We start from the raw sequence: 26,120 nt of genomic DNA on the forward strand, positions 1-26,120 counted from the left end.
CTTTATATCGAATGCGAATATTTATTTTTCAGAAAAAATAAATACTGAGACTGCGTACAACGGTTTGAAAATGCTACAACGAAAGGGATAGCTGCGTGGAATGAACTACATAGAAGTTTTAATCGGAAATTATTCCAAAACACTGTTCCAGCTATAATTGTTAATAAAGTCAATAATATGTAGATTTTATACAAAAAGATGAGACTTAAGGTTGGTAGCTGGCAGTGCTGACCGATAATATTATGTGCAGTGTTGTGTAGTTTGAGAGAAAACTATAAAGCAACACTGTTAATCCACCATGCATTCAATTTATCGACTTGAACTTTGTTTGATCTGTGCAAGTCGTCGTTTTAAATCGGATATATTTGCTGAAGAACTAATGCTGCGTTCTTTCGGTTGCGATTGAAAGCCGCTGGATCGAACAGCCGCTTCATCGGCCTGTAATGACACAATAAAATAGAAATTGTATAAAATTTTACTGTCAAAGCAGGGCATGATCTAATATCATGCAACTATAAGTTATTTTTTAAGGTTATACCGGTCAACTGTAGTGTTTATGAATTTATATTACGCAGTATACCAATTCTATAATTGTGCCACGTGACCAGATATTATACCATAACCACACTAAGCATTAAATGTCATTATGCTAGAATTACAACGATACAAACAATAGTGCCGTGTCTAGTCTTTATAGTAGACAGCGAAACACTGTAACAACCTTTTTTTAATTGAAAATATATTTTATATAAAAAATAATATAAAATAGAACAAACAGAGGAAAATTATTTAAGGTGGAACAAAAAAGATAAAAATAATATCAAATAAACAAAAGATTGAAAATAATAATAAATAGAATAAAAGATAAAAATAATATAAAATAGAATAAAAATATTAATAAATAGAACAAAAAGAGTTAAAATAATATCGAAAGAACAAAAAGATTAAACCACCAACCTTGACCGTGGATGATTCACCAGATGGTTCGGGATGGTTGACATCTGTGGTGGTTTTTTCACCATTTTGCTTCTCGGATGTGCAGCGTGGTTTTAAACCACAGCGTTCACGAAGATACTGGAATTAAACGTTTGTATGAAATGTAAAAGAAATTACGACACACTTGTGTTGCGCAAGCCAATGACCTGATAACTTTAAGATATATATTTCTTTATCCTCACTTACCCCAAAAACGACAGTCGTTATAACACGGGTGTTAATACACCTCGTGCCAGCTTACGAGTTACCATGTATATTACTTTGTGGCCTGTGGGTGAATATTTCTGTGGAATTTTTTATGTATGGCTGATTATTTGGTCAATAAGTGACCACTGGTTTGAAGCAATTGCCGTTAAGTGTCTTGCCCAAGGACACATACGCCCACAATAGTAGCAGCGTCGAGCCCTAAACCCGTTACCTCTAGGTTACCACTATGCCACGGCGCCGGTCAAATATTTTTGGAAAAAAACAAATCGAAAAAAAAATCTGGCCTGCAAATGCAAACAAAACATTTGCCTCTGCTTTAATTTTTAAGTCACAAATGTCATGGTATGTTAGTATTTGAAACAACATGAAATATTATAAAAGTAAGATTATATTTAAATATCATTAGTTAAAATGTTAGTGATTTCTATTTGAACCAAGTATATTACTAATGATAAACAAACTTACATTTAATCTGTCCCATGATTCCTGCACAGTAGGTGGCTGGTAATTACTTTTCTGGGATTCTGTGAAAGCTGAAAATAAAATTTGCGTTACGAAATATATCAGTATTTAGATTTGCAAATAAATGGAACAATAGTCATTTTTCAAAACCTGGGGCAATATTATTAACATTTAACTTTATTAAAGTTGTTAAATTTTTAAATTTCAGTAAAAAGCACTTGCAATGGAAGCGTTATAAACTTAATACACTGAAACAATAATAACCTTTATTTTATTTAATAATACTCAATTATTTATACTTTTTATAAAAACTCGTTTAAATATAACGGGGTGTATTACACATCAGTTTTACAACCAGCAAAAAAATTGTACAAATTACAATTAAACAAACTAAAAAACAACAAATAAAAATGCTGTACTATTTTTAACATACAAAAGAAATAAAAAAAATATATGAGCAATAGGCCAACTCTGGTCTAAATCGCATGGTAAGCGATAAACTAAACAAATAATTAATAAAAAAAATACAAAACAAGATAATTAATCAAATATTTTACAAAAAAACTACGAAATTTAAAATGTACAAACTTAAATAGCTCCTCATATGGGCTACATATGAAAACATATACTTCATACATATGAAAACTTTACCCACCTCCACTTTTGGTTTGTTTTTCACTTTCTATTCGTTTGAGGTTTCGTCGAATATATTGTTGGAAAATATCAATGTCGAGCGAATTTATTCGTGATTCGAGATCATAATGTGGGTTGGTGACTTTGAAATCGTACAATTCCTGCAAACCCTGTTAGAATTGGAGGGAGGAAAGGTTAGCATTGGAAAATTACTACTTCAGTGGATTTCAATTCTAAAACAGTATTTCTAGCAATACATTAGGGTACTGAGATTTCGTTAGGGATGTGCTGAAGTTGTAAAAAGCTGAAGTTAAACTCGAGATGGGCACATTTGCTGAGGTTATGATTCGTGACTTTCCAGAGAGAAAATTCACAGCGAACAAATTACAGAGAAAACTATGCTGACTAGTCTCGCTATCTTTTAGTTGCTTCACTTTTTTCATGTTTATTATTTTTCGCTCTTGCTTGCAATAATAGAAATAAGACTCAACCTAATTTTCAGCCTAGTGCCAAGTGCCAAAAAAGAACAAATTCGTACACAAGCTTTTGAGTTGAGGCCTGTCACATTCGTAGTTTTTATCATCTTAGAAAAAAGATCTGTTTTAGAATTATAATAAAGAAGATAAAATAAACCTGTTTGGTTTGTTTTCGATCGCTGACTTTTTTAAAGATAATCGAGAGTTGCGCATCAGGGGAAAGTCCCTGCTCCCGGATGTTCTCCTTCTGCTCCGAAGATGAAGAGGAATTTGGTCGGTTGGGGATCTTCATGTTTCCTGCTCCGGATGCTTTTCGGATGATTTGAACAACCTCAGAGGATTCGGGATTAGGGATCATGTAAAGTTCATCCATTATCTGTAAAAAGAAGATTTTTTGAAAATCTTTTTTTTTTCGCTTTACATAGAATTGATCGTCCTTTTCAATGTTTTTTTTTTAATATATATACTTTTTTTAAAAAGTTTTTCCTTTTTTTTTAAATAACTTAAACACATTTGTACTGGGGATTTGAACATCCAGTAAAAGTGGGAAAATGAATATTACATGTCTCACCAAATAGGAAAATTCGAAAAATATGAACTTATGATAGAATAGTGTTCAGATTTTAGAGTTTTTAAAAATAGGTGTATAGAAACAGTTATACAGGTTCCAAGTGAACCAAGACTCCAATGAGAAGGAAAAATTATTCTTTAAAAAACAACAAACAATTTCCCATTCACCTTCACACCCAGCTCTCTACACAGAATCACCAGCAATGTCTTAACCGACCGAATCGAAGTTTTATTTTCATTTTTTTCATAAATAGGATGATCCTTGGGATAAGTTGACCAATATTTGTCCAACTCTGCAACCACTGCTGCCACCTAGTGAGAGTAATAATTTTGCGATTTTAAAATCATTTAATAAATAACTCGAAAACATTTAATTTTTATGTTTCTATGAAACAATGCAGTTTCTGGTTGATCAGTATTGAACAAATATTTTAAAAGAATATCGAATACATTTCAATATGTTTATATGTAATAAAATATACATGCTTTTACTGCATTTTTTTCATTGAAATAAAAATCAATTTCTAAACCTTCAAAGGTTTATGTTGAAAAGCTTCTTTCTGTTTCTCTGGATGTAAAAACTTTGAAATAAGCCTTCCAAGTTTCCATAAGCACTGTGTAAAAATGTAAGAAAAATATTTTAATTGACACAAATGAATGAATGTTACTATAACACGATAAGGCAAATCAATTATAACAAGGATGTTCTATTTCATAAAACTTGTGTTTGCTTACGAGTTACATCATACATAGACGTCAAAGCTAGGGTGGCAGGCCTTCCCTAGAAATAGCACTGCATTAACGAGTTAACAATACAAACAAATTTGTTTCATAGGAATGCATGTTTAACTGCCCGCTGCCTTCCCTATACTGACATGGAACTTTGTTTACTGTTGATTTGTCATAGACCACATACACCCATACTAGTCAACAGTATTAGGAATCAAATGCATCACACTTTGGGTACGATGGAAGTATTTACCTATGGTGACATGTTATAGATATCTTTTGCACATTAATTAACTTCATATTGAAATAAAGCTAGTATTAGCCAACGCTTTGAAATAAGCATAAAAATTCCTTTTTTTTTTTTACACAGAATATTCATGGTAACAAACTTCCACGTACCTTCACCACAAGTTCAATATATTTCGGGGTCGCTGTCTCCATACTGTCAGTAAGCACATGCACCACAGCACTGTTGTGACAAATATAATATAAATGTTTGTAAAGAAACACTTTGTATTTAATATCAATAATTAAAATCAGTTTTTAATACTCTATGATCATACAGTGCACAGTGCATGTATACATTGGTTTATACAAAATCAAAGTGAAAACTTCTTTTGAGTCATTGCTGCATTTTAAAAACCCTATATAACCTTTTCCCCTTGGTAAACTTTAAATAGTTACAAAACCATACACAATCTTCCTGTAATATATAAATATTATATAAAAATAATTCATTTTTTAACTCCCACCAACTGTCTTTTGTGTAAAACAAAAAAGTAATAAAGAAAACTAATATATGGACTTTAAAATTTGTAAATATTTTCTATAATACTGCTTTTATACGTTATAACTGTTTAAACTACAAAGGTGTTAAAACTTTTCATTTTTTATTATTTGTTATTAAACTACTTTTTATTATTATACATTTAATTAAAAATTAGAAACAACCTTTTAAACTTTATTCATAACGAAAATTAATAATTAAACTAAAAATTAATCACAGTTTAAATAGAAGAATGTACCTATATAACATTTCATAATTTAGTTAAAATACTCCGGACTGTACATTTTGAGACTAAATCGCGTTTTGCAGTTTTTTTTTTTTTTAATATTTATTTAGTTTTCAAAAAAACTTTTTGGTTTTTTTTTCCCGAACTCACCATATTATGGAGGTTGGATCGCTGTGGTCGATCATCCGTAACACGAGGATGTTGAGGACTTGTAGGAGACGATCCGCGGATGTTAAGTTTGGGAGCTGATCACTGAGGAGGAGCTGAAGGATGAAACGGAAGAGATCGAAGAGGATGTACGTGGATGCTTGCGAGGCAAGCGTGTCCTGCTCGAATATCTGGGAAAATATAAACAGATACTTTTAAATTAATAGTTCGTCTTGTAGCGGTTGCATCATGGTTTAATGTAAGCGGTAAACCAAGAGGGCGAATGACCAAAATTATTAAACCACTGAAACAACGCAATTAAATTAAAATTTATTTAATGTGTTCATATCTAACCAGGAAAAATATACTAAATTTTTAAGCCAGAGTTTCCAAAACAACATTGTGAAATTGGGTCAAAATGAATTTAAATAAATATTTTTTACTATAATTGTTCAGACACTTTTTAGCAGTAGATGTGTATTATCAAATGTCTATAATGTCCATACGAATATTTAATGACACATTGAAAGTTAATTTTGCCAAAACTATCAGATTTTAAAAGTTTTTACCAATACTGCTTAAGACAGTTGAAAACAGGGGAAAATTGGAACGATATTTTTATTGCACAATGAAGAAAACTGCTCCAACTATTTGTTTTTATTTGCTTATTTTCTAATATAGTTTCAAGACAGCAAATGGTTAAAACATTAAAGCAATGCTTATTAAATCTCAGGGTCACTCCCAAAATATAAATGGCTGATAAACTTTAACCTGTTTTTGTTAAATTGAAATTCAAATGATTAAACTGTATGCTTACTACAAGTTGTGTGAAATATAGTTAGTAAATGGAACCGCTGAAGCTTCGTTATAAAATTATGGATTACCAGAAAAAAAACGCTGCTTCACTGCTTAAAAAACATTGCTTTAAATAGCACAAATAAAACGCTGAAAGGCTTTAATGTTTCCACATATGTATCGGCGTACAAACATTTACTTACCTCAGTAATTAGAGAGTTTCCACATATTTTTTTATATTTTTTTTTTCACATATTTTCCACATATTTTTTTTTCCACATATTTTTTTTCCACATATTTTTTTTCTCTCACATATTTTGTTCCACATATTTTTTTTCTCAGTAATTAGAGAGTTTTCACATATGAAAGGCTTTAATGTTTTCACATATGTATCGGTTTCCACATATGTACTAACATTTGCTTACCTCAGTAATTAGAGAGATGTGACTTTTACAAAGAGATAAAAAACTTTGTTCAGTTAAGTTTGAATGTTCTTCACCAACTAATTGTTCATTAGAAGTTATAATTGGGAGGTATCTGTGGGAAATACATTGCTTGTTTCAGTAAATTCACAAGACATCTTTACACACACTTTTTTTATCAGAAGTTTAACTTGATGATAATTAAACATAAATGGCCCGTTTGTTTAATAGGTGTAGCGAACAGACTTATTTTCTTTCAATTAAATGTAAGTATGTTTTTAACTGTAAGCGTGTTTTTAACAACTGTTGTTTTGTCGCTATATCCTGTCTTTTCGTTTAAAATATTTCTAAATCTTCAATACTGAAATTGAAGAGATAAAAAATGGAGTTTATATATACCAAAACATTACATTTATATTGCGACACTTTATTTGGCAAAAATTGAATATTTTAAGCAGCGTTTTTAATTTATTTTTAATTAGTAGATCTAATTTAAAGTATTTTTTATGCCTATGCAGTTTTGTAACAAAACCGTAGCACAATATATGTAAATATAAAGAAAAAATTCTGGTCTAGAAAGTATTTTAAATCCGCACTAAGTGCTAGACGTGGTACGATTGTAAAACAGCCAGTGCATTTAAATACTTTTCATTTGTGATATTTTAACGATCGAAACATTGTAAGTCTAAATTGATCCAACCCAGTGGTCTCTTACAATCTAAACTGCTTTAATTTTAAATTAATACACAATTACCTATTTTATTGGGATGAAAAACTCACTTATTCATTCATTCCATCAAATATAAACCAGTAACCAGTTTACATAAACTACATAAAACTACACCATAAATATAATAACAGTATTCCACATTTGCCTAGCCCTAAACAAACTAGATTGAACTTAATCACGCCCCACCTGTCAATCATCATACGAAGTTGTGTGGTGGCAGACATGAGAACTTGGTCAATTTTTCCCGCCAATAACGGGAACTTATCCTTGTGTTTGAGCAACTGGTATAACTGAAATTAGAAAAAGTTTTATAAGTGGATCTATTATTTTAAATCACAAATTAAACATTGCAGGATAAAACTATCTTTATAAAAGTTTATCTAAATGTACTTACATGGTATTTTTTCACCCAAAACTGTTTTTTTTAGTAGGCTGTATTAATTTTAAAATTATAGGAAAGTTAATGTGAATATCATTTGAGTTTCACATTGATGCATATGATATGCTCATATGGAGATAACAATCCATAATACAATAGTTTCATTTTAGCACAAGTAACTGCTTTGTGCAATAACTATTTGCTATATACACTCAGTTTTTAAAAACCAATTTAAAAATCTACTAAGAGCCACGAATGTAAATGAATGAATAAATATGGCCACTTTATAATATGCCTAAAAATTGCCACATTATATTACGCCCAGTTTCCCACCTACCTCGTGCATTGCATTAATAGCAGTGTCAATATTAGGGCTTGCTACTTGAGAAATAACCGCGTCCACTGTCGAGCTGGCTTGCGAAGAACCCGCAATATTGCTTTAAAACAAATTAATCCCAGTTTTAGTAAACATAAACTGATAAAAATTTAGAAATCAGGATAACACATTTGTAAATAGAGATTTTTAGTGGGGTTTAATCTGTTAATGTAGATGTTATATAGAAATTAAATGGTGATTTATTCTTGTGCTAGTTTCCGGTGTATTTATGAACTGCTGAAACAATAGTACAACAGTTGGAGCATTTTCTCAACCAAATAAAACCACGTTAAATATTCAATACCTCCACCATTGTATGTGTATCATTAGGCAAGTGATGATCATTGCTTCAAACCAGTGGCCACAAAAACAGTTGTCCAAAATGCTAACCATTCAGGCAACAAAAAAATGCAATACAAAATAAATACATTCGCTTACAAAGTTTCAAAGTAGTCAGTAAGCCTTAAGTGTTTGAAACAGAACACCCATGTTATACGTTTCGAGGTTCCCAACGAATGACAGTCGTAATAACACAAGTGGTTTGTTTCATACACCCCGCGTAAGCTTACAAGTTACCATGTATGTTACTTTGTGGGTGATTATTTTCTGGGGAACTTTTTTGTGGCTGATAATTTGGACAACCTATAAGTGACCACTGGATTGAAGTAATTGCTGTTAAGTGTCTGCCCAAGGACACATACGCCCACAATGGTAGCAGTGAGAAGCCTTAAACCCATTACCTCTGGGTTAGAGGCAGGTGTGCTAACCAACGTGGCGCCGAACAAATAAGTTATATTCATTCATACAAACCTGAGGCCAGGAATTCTGCTTTTTAAATTCACAAACTCCGGCAAAGGTTCCAACACAACATTGAAATCAACTGGTTTGATCTGTGAGAGGAGACGGGCAACTGACGGTATCTTCATGGGATCCGTCTGCATCGTGTTTCCGGAGGAGTGAAGATCGTGCATCGACTCTTGAATCGTATGGGAGCTGAGGATGTTGGGTAAGTTGATGAGAATGGGGTAATTGGGGTAATCTTAAATCGAGGACCTATACCATGCCACGCTGCGGGACCACACTAACATAGAATGAGAGGAGAATGTTTTTGTGGAGCAGATGATTAACATTAAACAAATAGTTTAGGAGCGTGTGGTTAAGATAAAATAACCTTATATACTTTTATGCTGCTGTCAGGCATCATGAGTCCAATAAAGCTGCTCTGATAAAGAGATTTTACCAGCGTAATACTATTAGGCTCACAACTATTTTTAAATATTGGATTCCGGTAACAAAACTAAAAAATAAGAAACGAAAAAAGGTCCTATTACATTAACAAAATGAAATTCAAAAACCTGGATTTGGAAAAAACAGAAACATAACTCTTTGGTTAAAAAAGTAAATATATAGAAATTTCACAGGCAAGTGTAAATATCAAGGTTGGTAGATAGAGTCGTAGATGATGTTTTAGTATCATGGGTAAAATGTGTTACAACCCTATAACAGCTGCATACCAGGGGTAGGTGTACAGGTTAAGGTTGCAACACCTTTACACGTACACCTGATGCATCAATAACTTACGGTGGTGCTGCTTGTTGTTGTTGTTGTTGTTGTCGTTCGTTGTTTGTTGACGCAGACCTTCCTTCTTTTGTTGTTTTCCTAGCGGGGGCCTCCGGTGGTGGAGCAGCGGGGGTTTCCCCATATTTTCCAGATCTTTTCACCCTTTCTTCCAACATACTCATGTCTTTCTCGTTTAACTGAAATAAATTACAAGTCATGATGACGTAGGCAACTTCTATTGATCAACAAAATTTAGATCATCAGCAATTTTCAGGGTTCTGATACTTCTGCTACCAGGCATAATGTAAATAACCTTTTAGCAGCTAATCTAGTTCATAACGAAGTGTATTTACGACAATTCCTCTTAAGTCTTGCCAGTTAACAGACAAAAACATCGGAAATACACTTCATTTTTATAACAGACAAGCTGCTCAAAGAATTTTCAGGGTTATTGATAATTTTATAAAAAATAGAAAATTTTAATTTTAGTGTGCATTTTTACAGTGAGTCCATGTTTGGAACACAAACTTTAAATAAAAAGAGGTTTTATATTAAAAATTTATTGTATATAACGTTTATTTAAAAAAAGCACAATAGTTTAAAGTGGAAAGTAAATATGTTGCATTCATTATTAACTAGCCTTTAAAAAAATCATGAAAGTTTATAAGTCATATCTAGTTCAATATTAAGTATAAACCAAATATACCCACCCTGCCCACATGTTTAAATACAACATCCCCACAAACATTGTATGCGGCGACAATCGCATTTAATGCAGATGACCGAACTGACTTGTCCCGGTCACCAATATTAGTAGCAACTTCTTTCAATGCTTTGGGAAGTGATGGTTGACAAACATTCACTCCATGAGTTTCAATGAACAAAGCTATCTCATCCAAACATTCTGTTAATATATTATATGATTGATTAGTATATAGTATACAGCAAAACTACTGAGGAATTAATTATGAATGGGAAATGGAAAGACTTGTGGTCGAGAATTAGTTAGTATGTGAACATTGTTTGATTTAACTATTTTAAACAAAACCAAAACCAGTTTATTGTTTAGTTCTGCTGAGTGCTGACTTAGGCCTACTGTTGCAGTTAAAGGGTTGTATTTGGTATCAGCATGGGTAGGAAAGTGAACATGGTGGTTAGAGCATTTGACTCGTAACTGAGGGTAACAGGTTCAGAGCTGAATGCCAGTATATTTGTTGGTATGTGGGTTCTTAAAACACTTAGTAATTAATTTTCTTTAACACAAAGGTCAATAATGGGTTGTCCAATTTAACAATAATATAAAATAAGAATTACCTAAGAGGTTAAACATTTGATAACTCGTAAGCGGGCATAAGGTGTACAAACCAGTACGACACATATGTTAATACACAGATAGACAATGCATAGAAACAAATATAAGAATAAAGTAATAAAGACCAAAGTCTTGTAATAAATGTTTTCTGCTTCACATAATATTATTTATTATCACAGTTGGCAAAAAATCCGCACCTGAACGTTGTCGTGAATTCTTCGATTTAGTTCCATCCATGATATGCGTGAAGAGTTTACTTGCAGGGTAGATAAGTGACAACTGTTTGATGATGCCGTGCACTGCTTTGCGTATGTTGTCTTTACTCTCACCAATCTGAAACAAATAATGTTTCTATGATACACAAACAGTTGTTAATATAAATCGTGAAAATGGTAACAGGTTTCTGAGAAGTTGCAGAATACATCGATGAGCTTTTTACAAAGACGAAAACATAAACTGTTAAAGCTTAAAATTTTTTTATTAAGTTATAAAACAGTTTATAAAACATTATAAAACAAGATTTGGTGCAACGAAACACGTTACACAAAAAAACTAGTCCAGCAAGTTGTATAATATTTAAGATATATATCCTTTATCCTCACTTACCCCAAAAACGACAGTCATTATAACACGGATGTTAATACACCTCGTGCCAGCTTACGAGTTACCATGTGTATTACTTTGTGGGTGAACATTTTTGTGGAATTTTTTATGTATGGCTGATAATTTGGACAACCCAATAGTGACCACTGGGTTGGAGCAATTGCTGTTGTGCCTTGCTCAAGGACACATACACCCACAATGGTAGCAGCAATGAGCTTTGAACCCATTACCCCTGGGTTGCAGGCAGACACGCTTATTAACTGTGCAACAACGCTGGACATAATTTTATATGTATAATAAAAACAAGCAAAAAGTGAATTGACTGTACATCTCTACATGAAAAAAAAACTTTAAAACTTATATAAAAAATCACTTAACTCACCTTTATAATAAGATGTGGTAAAAATGCCGACACCTCATACTCTGGCATTCGATAATTTCCCTCAATCAGTTTATCAAACAACGACTTGATATATTCCAATGTTTTGATGTGAACTGTTGTGTTTTTGTCATAAAATCTGAGCGTGAGCCAACGTAGTAGGAGGTCAAGACATTGCATGGTGTTTTCAAAGTTCTTGTCCAATGCCTAAGTGGGTATTAATATTCAATGGCAATTTTTGGAGTTCTTAAAGTGGCTGTACACAGTATCCGGAATTCGTCCGTTTTGTCTGTTTTGTCCGGATTTCGCTGCCGCATGCGGAATTGGACACGGGTTTGCATACGACTTGGCGTGCGAATTCGCACGCCGGATACTGTGTACAGCCACCAATAAAGATTGTTTTATTGAATTCATAACAAATCTAGACTGACACATGTGGTTCGCATGAAAACTGATGGTCATCAAACATTGGAAACTTTTTTTATTGAAATGACTCATACATACACATTATACAATATAGTAGACTAGCAGTATATTGAATATGTTGCTTCTGCATAGACCTAGTTGCAGAGTAAAAGTTATTTAGGATATAAATTGAATTGCTTCTACATAACCTCTAATCTGATGTTACACAAATGGTATAGAGTGCAGTAAGTCAGGTGGCCTGTTATTTCAGTTTTAATTTGACTATTATGCAAAAACACCCGTTGTTGTTGCTTAATAACAGCAAAAATATTTGATAAAAATAAAAACAAACCAATATTTTCAAAATTCTATAAGAACAAGGTCTTACAGCAAGTTACGTCGGGGCACTTAAGACTTAAGGGCACCATGGTTTTTAAAATATAATATCCTCTCTTGGTTGTGTTTTACATAACTTTTAAAATACCAATTAATCTAGTTAAAACCAGTTTAAACTGACCTGGTTCAGCATCACAATGGCTTTTAAATGATGTTGGAAGTCCAGATGAAACATCTCAGTAATAAGGGCAGGGCTGACACAAGTAGATAGTTGTGTTTGTAGCTGAACGATAAGTTCTTCACGTGGAGCGGTAAAGTTCCATTTAATGGTCTACGAATACAAAACTTTGTTTATTTTATAGTTTAATAATTTTACTTTTTTTTAGAAATTTGTTGTAACTTTTTCAGTATTATAAAAAAGAGTATATATGTCAATTAAAAATAAAGAGATGAAAATAATCGGAAAAATTGTTATAGCAACAGAAGAATAAAACAGTGATTTTTTGTGTGAATGCATAAACTAACATATTAAAATTTACAGAAAAAAAATAATTTAATTTTTTAATTAAATTAATGGTAATTGGACAACTTATGGTACACACATTCATTAACAGTAAACATTGTTATAAACAAGGATCAAATTAGGAGGTAGCAGTTCACATTTTTCAATATAGAAATTGTCTTTAGCTTTAAAAAACGTTTACCAAACATATAAAAAACAAAGCATTTTGCGGTTGGCTGCTGCCCTCACAGTAAACTCAAAAATCAAGGCAGACAAAAAATTATTTAATTATTTTAAAAATAGTTACCATCATTTTAGCTTTGATTGCACAACGCTTTGTATTATAATTAAGATTGTTGCAAAATGCGACATTTTCACACAATGAACGAATTAAAATAAGAACATAGGCTGGTCAGAGTGATGAAAAACCTGCATAAAAATGCGAATTTGACAATTAAATATTCCAAACCTTTAATTTAATTTCATCTTTCATTCGTTGCTCCTTCCCGTTAGGAAGCGAGATGAATAAAGGAGTCGTGTCTTCTTCCGGTTGCGCTTTCTTTGACACAGGGGCAGGTTTGGATTTTTTCTGGTGGAACAAAAAAAAAATTATTATGTGCAACGATTTTGTTACTACAAGCATAGATAATGATATACGGACTGACAGATGTGGAATTAATTTCGGAATATCGTATGCCAAAGGCGGTGATATAGGCCTACTGGAATTATGCCATCTTTTGCACTAAGATTTGAAATCGTAAAGCAGCAGTAAAAGGTGCCTTTAAGTTAAAGAGCAAATTTTAATTTCACTGGAAGTTTTAGCTTCTGGAAGTTTTCAAAATTCAGCCAAAGACAACATTAATGTTTCCCAGCCAACTATCAGTGTAGTACTTCGTCGTTTCATGGATAGTTTAATTTCAAAGCGTCATCAGTTTATACGAATGCCTGACAGAGATTCTTTAATTATGATCAAGCACAATTTCATTCTATCGCACAGTTCCCAGGCGTGGTAAGTTCGATGGTACCCATATTCTCATCATTGCGCCAAGTAAAGACGAGCACCTCAACTAAGGCCTCCATTTCGACTGTCCACTTTGGGGCTCGTTTTTTAACGACTTCGCCGCCTTTGCATATTTATACCTGCCTGAATCAAAAATTAGTCCACCAATTCTCAACACAAAACAATAAAATTACGTAATCGCCGTTCCCGCGTAAAAATGAATCTTTTTCATGGTTTTTTAGGAATTCTCTCACTTAAACCCGGCATTGTACGACGTGTTTGCAAGTTGTCTTCGTAATACCATTTTTCAAATGAGTTCCTCGCTCGCTAAGTCCTCGCAAAAAAACGTTTTAGCGAGCTTGTTAACTTAACGAGCGAACAAATGTTCATAATGCCGCCCCAGTTTTTGCGAACCAGCACACCAATCAAGCCAAAACTAAATCTCCACCAAAAAAAAAATGAAATGCCAAAAAATAAATAAAAACAAAAACATTTTTTTAAATGTAAACCAGAATAACTAAACTTTTACCACCAATCCCTTCTTTTCCTTTGCTGCAGGAGGTTTTGTCGCGGGTTCTTCAGACTTTACCTCCATTTTCACCTCTGATGCACTAGGTGGCGATACAGAGGGAGCAGGTTTTGAAACTTTGGTTGGAGCCGGAATTTGTTCTCGTGCTTTCTCAAGCAACGTTATTATTGTTGGTTTCGATGTCGCCTGTGGTGTATGAATATATTTCACCAACATAGCAAAAATATGACACTAAATTAATTCAGGGCCATAAATTAAAGACCAGTAACTTCTCACACGCAAACATTTATTCGCATTAACCTCTAGCAGCAATATGGCAAGGCTACTCAACTATTTTTTTCGTGAAATTTTGCAAATTAGGCCATACTTCATTTCTTAAATTTTGCTAATGTAAGAAAAAACAGTTCTAATGTATAGCAATAAGTAAAACAAAAAAAAAATTTCAATTCAGACTATTACAAATAGATCAAATGATTTTTTTCGAAAAAATTTGATCTTTTTAATATTTTTCATGAACTCACCGTTAGTTTTCCGGTTCCTTTGATCATTTTATCATATGATATATGTCTCATGATAGCAGGGAGGAATCCTTGAGCCTTGGCTCTCACCTCCCCACTCCGATCCTCACAACACGAGTAGATGACGGGGACGCACATCTCCAACCCTTCCTTGGCACTAGAGGGCAGTTTAGCAACGGAGAGCAACTTTTCAGCAAGCCAGGTCAACAACTGAAAAAATTGGGATTTTTTTAATTTGGGCAAAAAATCTATTTCTTTATAATAAGTTCATAGTTATATTAAAAAATTCAGCTATAAATTGAATTTAAAAAACTAAACTGCACAGCGGTCAAATAGTTAAAAAAAGTTTTTTAAAGTGGTTGTAACTTGCAGTAAAAGGAATATTGAACCCCAAAAAAATTGCTTAAATTAGAATCATTTAATTAACAGAATTCAAAAAAAAAAGGTTTAAAAACATTTTTAAAGTTAAAAAATTTTTTTTCATGTGTTTGGGATAGTGTCAAAAATTAGTAAAATATCAGTTTGGTATATAAAAATAACGTCAATGAAAACAATTGATATCGGTCAGTCTAATTTTAAAAAACAAGTTGAGATATAAAAAGTTGCTACATTACCTCAATTCTTAGGAAGGTATGTTTAGCAACAGATAAAGCTGAACTTATCATGTCACCTTCCAACCACATCGATAACTTGGTGTTCTCAAGCCACGTGTTCATGCATTTCAACGCTGCTTGTCTAACTTGGGGCTGTAGGGTTTTTGAAATTAGTACAAGTTAAAGTTATGAAAAAAAATGAACATTTGGCTAACCCAAAAAAATATTTTTGAATGTTCAGCTACCAAAAAAATGTATTTTTTTGGCTACTAAAAATATATTTTTGAATGTTTGGCTACCAAAAACACAATGCTTTCTTAAATATTCACTCTATTTGAAACGGTAAAAAACAAAACCAAAAGGTGATGCTATGATAAGGCTATACATTTAAGTTTGAATAAGTGGACAAAGACAAGCCAACTCCATCTAAACAAGGATACAGCGTTGAAAAAATGAATAATTGTCTACAATTTACCAACCTTGCTATCAGCTAGTGTATTGATTATGTTTGCACTGAGTATTTGCAGATGTTTAGCAGAGTGTGGTCCCAATGCTGTTGCAAGTTGGGTCAGTATATTCAGCGTAGTAGTCAACTGTATATTGAAAACAAATTGGGTAATTTTTTGCATGTAACAGGTGTAAATAAAAAAATAATATATATGTATATATAGCAAAGCGTGGAAGAAGAAGGGACACCTTTAGCACATGATATTCAAGTATCCTGAACAAGTTTTAAACTATTAACAACAGTCAACAGAGTTTGTGACGATATGGTTTTACTTTGAATGTTATTTGTTTACTACCAAATGGGACGAGAAAATAGATTAAAAAGGTATCCCATCTTCTCCCACCCTACTGTATATATTAAATAGATTTTATGTAACATTGCAGAAGTTTAAACCAAGTTTATTTGAGGAAATATTTTTTAAACCAATTATCATAAAATCTTTAAAGAGCAAAAAAAATAAAAAAAATAAACTAAAAATAGACGTTTTTATAAATTTTATACTATTATACTGCATATTTAAACCTTACCAAAATTTTGTTGGAATCTGTAAGTCTTGCTTTCAACCCAGTAGCAAGGTCCCCGATATCTGATGTCACAAATTTCGCTTCGTTTAAGATTTCTATGACAGACTCAAGCGCTTCTTTTCGTTCTTTCCAATTTTTATCAGCCATTTGTGAAATGAGCGCATCTGTAATTTTGCCACTAAAACAAAAAAATAAATTGTATTACATTTGGTTTCTAAAAATGCGGATTGCCAATGGAAAATCGTTTGGAAAATATTATTTATACAACATGTACAGAAAAGATAACTAAACTTTTTGAAAAAAGCTAATTTTCATCTGTTTTGACACCTTCGACTTAAAAAAAAAAATTAAAAAAAAGCATAAACAGACCCAACCTTTTTTCTTGCATCTTAGTTTACGTCAAATTACTTTTTCTGTAGAAAATTTTAATACAAAAAATCCTACATTAAAATTGCAAGAAAAGCTTATGAAAATTACAACAGGTTATATTTTAATTGGATAACTCGAATTTAATCCAATAATATTGCTTATTTACCTAATATCCACCCGAGTGACAAGATCATCCATAGTTATTCCCGCCTCTTCAACATCTTCATCAGATTGCTCTCCAACATCCGCCGATCCTGACTTCTTCTTTACACCACGAGTGGGCGCTGGAGGGCTCTGACCTTTGACCTTTAAAAAACAGTGTAATTGACATTGTTGTTTAAACTGTTAAAATAAAAAAATTATGAAAAACTTAAATGATGAACGAAAAAATAAAAAAATTCAAAAAAATTAATATGTTAAAAACATAATATACTCTTGGTTTCATCCTCCATTGCAGAATTTAATTTCTAAGAAATATAATACATATATATTTACTTTTTCAATTTCAGCATCAATTTGTTGCAAGAGCGCTGGTTTCTCATTCTCAAACAACATATGTAATTTCCCCCCGATGAACATTGCAAGACTGCCAACTAGTGACAGAGCAGCAGCTCTCACGGCCTGAAAAATTTAATAATTAAAAATTTCTTTCGTATTTTAAAAAAATTCATAAGATTTTACGCTTTTTGCTGTTTTAAGCAGTCTAGTACAAAAAAAATATTTTAGTCAAAATTTTTCTTCTATATTAAAAAAATGCAATGACTTTCCACTCACAGGGTTTGTTGCAGTGAACGCTACTTTTGATTTTTCTATCAACATCTTTATGTTTAAACCAGTTATTCCAAACTCAATAATAGACTTGGCAACCCATGATATTGATTCACTTTGAATTTTCGGGTTTTTCTGTGACATAGCGTGCGCTAAAACCTGGAAAAGAGAAATAATTGTTGGCGTGGCTGAGAATACATGCTAAAATACGGTCAAAAATATTTGGGCATTAAAAACTTGAACATTAACTAAATAGTAATTAATTATTTAGTGAATTTAAAAAAAAATAATTATTGGAATATGTTTAGAGTCTCAGACCAGATGCTAAAAAAAAAATTATGCAATCAAATTTCTCCTTAAATATGACTCATTGTTTGGTAAGTTTTGTTTGTCTCACAGTAAAGGTCTTTTAAAGTTTAATAAAAATAAAGAAAATTGGTTTTCAAAAACTTGTTGTATAATAATGTGAACTAACCTCTTCTAAAGTCCAACCAAATCCCACAGCTTCACTCACAGCAGTTAAAGTAGCTTTTGCACCAACCCCACACTTTACATCTCCAACCTTATCAATGGTGGCAGTCAAGCATACACCAGCGGATGTTCTAAGAATATTAACTGGGTCAGAACTGGATATGATATTTCAATCAATGCAAACATAAATGGTGTTTTCTTGTTTGTTTTTAAAGCAAAACTGTTATATAATTGCAAAGGTAAAAGAAATTTGTCATTTTGTGAAGAATACTTGTTAGAGTATTCTTTGGTTACTTGGTTAAGTTGGGAAGATATGTTGAAAAATTTAATTACTATAACTTAATATATTTATTAAAAGGGTTATAGTTTATTAACACGCTATTATAAGTGTAGCATAAAAAAAGAAAGTAACAGGTGAAAAGAATGATTATACTATTAACACTTTCGGCGCCAATCTACGTATATATACGTTTAAGCATTTTTTTATTGTTACGACTGCCGCGTTGCGTTTAAACTAATAGTAAACCACGTATATATACGTGCGCTCGATCTAGGCTGCATTGAGACTAAATGCGAACGTCTGCTTTAAGATCAGCTGTTTCTGACGATTTCAAGTATATTTTACGCAATATTACTAGTTTACAATGTTTTTACTGCTGCCAATGCTGGAATAATTACAGATAATGGTTCAAACTTCAAAGTTTTATAGTCTGATCATTACAATTATGATGTTGTGAAGTTTTGTTTTGTCCAATACTTATTCTTCCGGCTCGGACGAATAGTGAAGATATGGATAAATTAGTGATGTTATATGTCCATACAAACGGGAAAACATGGATATGTCACTGTTTCTTAGATTCCTGTTGCTTAATGTTGTATAATCCGCAACTTTCAATTGTAATTCATAGCTTATTTAAAATTTAATAAAATCCAAAATTCTTGCGGCACTGAGTGTCCGATTGTTCCAATTAGTGCGGCGCCGAAAGTGTTAAAAAGTATACAGTCCGAACTATATTTAAGAACTAAAAGCCACTAATACAAACATGTTTTTTATAATACATTAAACTACAATGTCGCATTAAAAGACAAACAATTTATGAATAAGCTATATGTGGTAAGGATAATCATGAAATTATTGTTTTGCTAACATAGACACCAATCCTAGGGCAGGGTGGGCACGCCAACCCTGGAAATTTTGTGTTTTAATTATGATGTTGCCCCTGTATTTAAGATCGTTTGGTACCAATACCTTCTACCTATCTTATTTAAACCATAATGTTTGTTTTAAAAACCCTTACCTGCTAAACTTTCCATTTTGAGCCAGATGTACAAGAATGTTAAATTTTTCATTCAAACAGTTAAAGTTATTATCTTTAAGACCTGGTTTCATGCTGAGCAACTTTACAATGGCTTGGCATGGAAGCGAGCTACGATCTAATCCTTTGATTTTCTATGGTGACAAAAAAATTATAAGTAAGAGCAGTGGAACAGCCAGAAAAAAAATAAGTTGGGGGGGTTATCAAAAAATGTTCAAAAAGAATTTGTTTTTAATTTTTTTAAATTATGTTTTTTAATTTTTTGGGGGGTTTAAAAGGGGGGTCACGGCCCCCTAACCCCCCTCGCCAATGAGTAAGAGGTTATTGGGTGACAGCAGCAGTCGAACTTAACACTTTTGTAGAAAAAACATTTCATAACACTAATTCTGTAATGTTTTTTAGTAATCTGTTCTTTTTTAATCTAAAAGAATATTTTATTGGTGAAAGAAGGTGACTGCCCCCGCTAACCACTTCAGATGTTAGCCACTGGTCATGGGGTGTCACGTCTACCAGTCCTGGTTATAGAATACGAATCTCCGCTCAATTTGACATTAATCCTATTATATTTCACCACCTATTATATTATAGTTTCGGAAACTTAACTATTATATATTTTGAAATGAAATCTATTATTGAAAGCTATTACATAATGAGACATTTTTCTCCATTACCGAGAACATGGATTGCAGCCCAGCGAGTCTCTCCTTCCAATTATTATTCAATATCTGAGCTCTCTCCTCATCTGTGATCACGGAAGCGATAAGATCATCCACAGCTGCATCACCAAGCTCCTGCTCCACTGCCGGCTCCACGCTCGCTGCCGACCTGAAGAAATATTTGAAAATCAAAAAATAAACAAAAATGAATTAGGCCTGGCAATTTAAAGAAGGCCATTACTTGATGAAATAAATTTCTCGAATATGAAGTGTTAATTTAAACCTATAGTTTAACTCACAAAAAAAGAACAAACAGTTATCCTCACAAAAACCTCACAACTTAACGTTTTTTCCAAACCTCATTGCAAGGATACCAGCCTTAAGTAAAGGTTGCTGTGCATTTTATGTGTTTGACAACTGATGTTCCATCGCTATGATTTATCTATCATAAATGTAACAAGCTAATTCACTCTAACACATCAAACGTAGGGCTGTAAATTTTCCCTATTTTTGTTTAACCGTTAACCGTTCAGTTTTAACCGGTTAACCGTTTAACCGATACAAGTGTAATCCTAATAACAGCGTCTTGTTTATCGCTTTTCTTTTTTTCTTTTTTGCCCTAATCAAACGAGAGTCGTTTAATTAAACACACATAATCTGTGGCGAAGCCAGGGGGGTTTAGGGTGTCGCAAACCCCCTTCCTTTTAAACCAAAAAAAGAATTAAGTAAAAAATAATATTTTTGAAAATTTTTTGATTAAACCTCCCTTTATTTTTTCTGGCTATGCCACTGCACATAATGCAGTCCTATTGTCAAAAACAGAAGATATGATAAATGTGTAACTTACTTAGCAGATTGTGATGCAGGTTTCTTTCCTCCTTTCACGACTTTCTTCGTCCCGTCAGCTTTCTTAAATAAGAGAAAGTAAAACAACATCTTGTTAATTTCTTTACTCAATCATTTACTATATCTATTACATTTGCATAAAAAATCTTCCACCCCTAGTTTTCTAACATCAAAATATCAAATCTTGAATAAAAAGGCCCGTTATACATTAAAGTATATATAGTTATTACTATTAGCTGCTACATTGTTACAACATATATAAACGTAACAACTGAATTACTAAGTGAAGTAGGCATGTACAAGTAGACGTGTATTTAAGCTACTTGCAATTAAATTTGAATCCTAATTACTCACATGACTAAACAACACTTAGGATTATACAGCATGGTATGATGTTGGTGCACACATATTTATGTCAACAAACAAAGTTCATATTTAGTTATGGTCGGTCCAGGTACTTATTAATATAGAAATCTATTGATTATACAAATATAAAAATAATATAACATATATATATAAAGACAAATATAAAAATAATATAACATTAATTAAAAACATACTTTAATAAATTTTAATAAAAAAACATACCTTTCCCTTACAATATTACATATCAATTTTTAAAAAGTTATAAAACTGTTGGAAAATACCAAAATTTGAGCAAAAATACAACACAAACTATAAAAAAAAACATAATTCAAAAGACAGTGTGTATCAATAACCTGTGGTATGCCATACTCATACCACTTGTGGTACATGAAGATTTGTAGGTAGTATTCAAGGAATTGATTTTTTTAAACTAAATAAAACAGTTAAAAGAAAATGAAATATTAACATGAATTTAGTGTGTTGTTTTTAACTAATTGGTACTAGGGTAGAAGAAGTTTGAAAACCATTTGCCTTAATTGAATTAAACCGAACTTCAAACCAACTTACTGGCTTTGCTGCTGCGGATTTTGGTGCAGCAGATTTTGGTCTAGTAGGTGCTTCTGGTTCTTTTTTGACAGGTGCTGCTGGTTTGGATGCGCCAGCACTGGTGGATGGTTTTCCACCATCTAATTTACCAGCACATTCTGTAATCTGGTGACACCAATTTATTGGTAATAAGTTGATGTATAGCAATTTAAACAACAAAGTATTAGTATATATATAATTATATATATATATATATATGTGTAACAGTTTATTAGATGCTTGACTTTGAGCATAAAATTAATATTATTGTAGGTAAGATTAAGATGGTTTTCAATATTGTTTTTTTTTATAGTGTTATCCATATGATACAAAATCGCAACAATAACTAAATGGTAAGCACTAGATAACATACTGGAATAAGATGTGATTATAAGAAATTACGCGAATCTACCCCGATCTGGTGCTTTTATAGTTGAATAATTCTTGTGTAAAGAAATACAATAAGGATCTGGTGTTATGAAAGTGTAACAGACATAAATCAAGGCTAACCGATTGTATAATGAAAAGAGATATAATTCGCTTAAATGGCATCGTCAGTCTCTTTTTCAAAGAGAATCAATAAGATGTGATGTGAAATATAACATACGGAAAGTGAAGTATAACTTTAGGTAAAACATTTTTATACAGCTATTTTAAGCCTAATAAAAATAGGTTTGAAAGATTTCGTATCCAAAATATTATTTGTGGTTAAATTGGTTGGTATGCATAATGCATGGGGAACCAGAATAAAAAAGGGGAAAATACATTGTTAAAATTATTAAATCAAAATTTCCAACTACCTTTTCCATCTTCAATTTATCAAGGTCGGCAAGAAATGGAAGAAGTTTGCTTTCTCCTGCCACCTTAAGGATCGCACCAAAAGATAGAAATGCACCGTCTCTAACATCAGGAGCGCTGTGTTCGATGTTCTGATGAAAACAAATATATTTCTTCTAAATTTCCAAACAGTGTCTTTAAACTATGGGTTTTTAAACTGCGTGAAATCTTCACTTAAAAGGTCATGTAAATTCGGATATAATAACTGTTTTATTGACTCCTATGAGCTATCATGACTAAACATTCCTGTGAACAAAGGTGAGAAAGTGTGTAGCAACAAAACAACAATAAGTCTTAAAGTATTTAAAAACCCTGCATAATACAGGTGTGTCATTATTCAACTGTAAAAAATGAAAATTTGTATCTGGTAAAAGAGATGCTCAAATCTGAAATGTGATCTAAAGGTACCACAAGTTTCATAAAACAAAACAAATATGCAATATCGCACGGCCGAATTTTTTACTCCGACGGTTAAACCTGCGCTTTTAAAACTTATTTCCAGAAGCTGTTTTGATTATAAAAACTTTAGTGGCACCTTTAGATCACATTTAAGCCTTTCTATCTATACACACAATTGGATTTTTCATTGGAATGCCCCTTCAAATGACTATCTTTTGTAAAAATGCAGATCATCTTATCTAAAACTTTAACACAATACCCATGCTAACAATTGCTCTGTTTTTTATACAAACACACACAGCAACAAAGTGTTTAAAACTGAACTATGCGAACCTTTAACAGAGGAGCCACAATTGTTTTAATAGTAGCTTTGTTCAGCACAGATGATTTGGTTTTAAGAAGCGCCCTAGACAGGAATAAACCGGTTTGAGCTCGTATTGCAGGGTTCTTGTGAGCCAGAAACTCAATTATAGTTTCCAAGATGGCTGCCAGGTTGGTCTGATGGGAAAATATTGAAAATTAGTTAAATTGTACAAAAAAATGTACTTTTTTTATATTTTTCGAAAAAAGGGCTTTTAATTAAAGTATAGTGGGGTGGGGGAAGCCTTTTTATTCTATTTTCTTGTCCCATTTGGTAGTAAACAAAGAACATTCAAAGAATTATTAAACCGTATGGTCCTGACTCCCATAGACTGTTCTTAATTGTTTAAAACGCGATCAGGATATTTAAATATTATGTGCTAAAGATGTCTTATCTTCCCCCACCGCACTATATGAAACCTTGTTTCTAAGGGTGTGGAAAGATAGACTATATTCATATTCACCATAAATAATTTATCAGGACATTTCACAAACAATTGGGCTGACTACCATACAGTTGACAGGTATATAGCTATTGGAATATTATGCAGAAGGTAAACAACTTAACCATGGGATGGTAAAATTTCAACAAATTCTTAAATATAAAAATATATTAATGAAAATAAGCAATTAAACAAAGTAGGTAAATTTGTCGCTAAATATTACTTATTTTTTGTATAATTTAAATGTATAAATAAACAAAACATTAAATAACAGTGGAAACAATACCCATTGAAGTTATATTATATATATATATATATATATATATATATATATATATTAAAAAATATTAAAGGTATGGCGACAATTCATGGCCCCAAATTTACAGTCAACAATTTGGATTGGCAAAATAAGAAAATAGCCAGAGGTTACAGACTCGGATATCTAAAAAGTGTTGGCTTCAAATTACTGCCCGAATTGTTAACAGAGAACTATTTTTTCTGCACCTAAAGTGTCAGAAGTTTTTCTGCACTAAATGTGGTAAAATGTCTTGCACTTACCGTGGCAAAAACCGCATCAATAGCTTCTTGTAGAGCGGCCACAACATTTGGTTTCTTCTCCTTGAACCTTTCAAGCATTCCTTCTATGCATACGTGAGCATAAGATTGGAATTTCTTGCGCAATCCATTGGCTAAAGCTCCAATGCATTTGATTGAGATGGTTACAAGCATTATGTTTGTGTCTTTTGATAACACCTGGAAAATACGGTAGTAGGGACTTGAGTATAGGTGAACAGCTGAAATAAAGATGAATTTTAAAAAATGCTCACGACAATCACTAAAAGATCATTTGCAATCAATGTGTATGAACTTGATAAGGTGCTCGCGTACCACCTGGAAGGCCTTCGCGTACCATAGTTTGGGAAGCACTGATTTAAACTAATCATCAGAAACAGAAAATATACAAAAACTATAGATCGTAGGAAAGCGAATAAAACTGCTAAGTTATAGTTATACAAGCACAACTTTTTGAGCCAGTATACGCATTAATAATACCAACCTTTTTTAAGGCTTTACCAAATCTGCATAATCACCAGGAACAAGCTTAGGGTTTTGCACGAGGTTCTCACAAGCTTCAAGCATCGCTTTACGTTCCTGCCATTTCTTTGATTCCTGTTAGACAGAGACACCAAATAAAATTATTGAATAAAATAGTGATTTTCAACTGATTGTGGGCCAAAAGTCCATCACTGGTTAATTTTGATAGGTTACAAAACAACGTAACCTAACTGTTATTGTAACATTTAAGCATTTTTGTATACTTTTTGTGGGGATGTGCAGTAAAAAATGCTTAGTACAGTTTTTCATTAATTAGGAAAAGTTTTATGAAAAAATATATGGAAAAAATGATGTGCTTGCATCTAGGATCACAGCAATTAAGTGATTGTTGGAAAATAGATATTACTGTAGGTCTCAGTACATACAATTTCTTCATAGAACTTTGGAGGAAGTTTTGATAAAATTTCCACCGGCTCCATAAGATCGTACGGATCCACCGTCTCCACTTCCGCATCCTCTGATCCTGGATGTTAAAGATCGGATGTTGGATAAAGATTAAAACACTTCACTTACTTTCGATAAGATTTCATGCAACTTTACTTTTACACAACACCTAAGCCCATTTTTTTATTTCTTTAGTAATATTTCGAATTATAATTGTACGAAGTTACTGCTTTCTTAAAATGTGTGTTGCCATTTTCGTTGATTTAATTTTTCAAAGCTCTGGACGCCATGCGTATATTTATTCAAAGCAGGGTTTTCAATCACAAATATATACATTGAGACAGAAATGCTGATGGCAATTTCACTGATTTTCCCTATATGCTATGGTATAAATGTTACTAAAGCATAATCTCATTGTTGTCAATGCGATAAATACAACTTTAGTAATAAATGTTACTTATAAATTATTTTATCACTGGTGCATTGTACTATGGCACCGC

At 32.4% G+C, this 26,120-nt stretch overlaps 1 protein-coding gene across 1 annotated transcript; it reads right to left on the reverse strand.

Annotated features, from left to right (window-relative positions):
* Window positions 1-6: 6 nt before the first annotated feature.
* Window positions 7-25,620, reverse strand: LOC100175010 (cytoskeleton-associated protein 5-like). Its single transcript, XM_018815104.2, has 37 exons — window positions 25,602-25,620; window positions 25,178-25,290; window positions 24,679-24,873; window positions 23,651-23,815; window positions 22,882-23,010; window positions 22,064-22,207; window positions 21,132-21,193; window positions 20,300-20,453; window positions 19,611-19,762; window positions 18,317-18,443; window positions 17,848-18,000; window positions 17,569-17,694; window positions 17,240-17,379; window positions 16,708-16,882; window positions 16,152-16,265; window positions 15,694-15,825; window positions 15,083-15,289; window positions 14,562-14,747; window positions 13,502-13,621; window positions 12,712-12,861; window positions 11,793-11,996; window positions 11,005-11,140; window positions 10,206-10,399; window positions 9,517-9,692; window positions 8,746-8,928; window positions 7,897-7,996; window positions 7,367-7,470; window positions 6,454-6,565; window positions 5,237-5,424; window positions 4,473-4,542; window positions 3,875-3,958; window positions 3,513-3,656; window positions 2,932-3,150; window positions 2,321-2,468; window positions 1,669-1,736; window positions 958-1,074; window positions 7-438 (listed from the first exon to the last, which is right to left on the reverse strand). The coding sequence occupies exons 3-37, from the start codon at window positions 24,847-24,849 to the stop codon at window positions 310-312; spliced, it is 4,983 nt and encodes a 1,660-aa protein (XP_018670649.1). The 5' UTR covers window positions 24,850-24,873; window positions 25,178-25,290; window positions 25,602-25,620; the 3' UTR covers window positions 7-309.
* Between the last annotated feature and the right edge of the window lie 500 nt (window positions 25,621-26,120).

The sequence above is a fragment of the Ciona intestinalis genome, unplaced genomic scaffold (assembly GCF_000224145.3).
Source record: "Ciona intestinalis unplaced genomic scaffold, KH HT000034.2, whole genome shotgun sequence".
Lineage (NCBI taxonomy): Eukaryota > Metazoa > Chordata > Ascidiacea > Phlebobranchia > Cionidae > Ciona > Ciona intestinalis.

Excerpts from the sequence above, each read along its gene's own strand:
- LOC100175010 (XM_018815104.2), bottom strand. The coding sequence starts at position 24,849 with ATGCTTGTAACCATCTCAATCAAATGCATTGGAGCTTTAGCCAATGGA. Across the intron at positions 19,763-20,299 it reads GGCTGCAATCCATGTTCTCG|AAAATCAAAGGATTAGATCG; the intron begins GTAATGGAGAAA and ends TTGTCACCATAG. Across the intron at positions 5,425-6,453 it reads ACATCTCTCTAATTACTGAG|ATATTCGAGCAGGACACGCT; the intron begins GTAAGCAAATGT and ends ATATTTTCCCAG.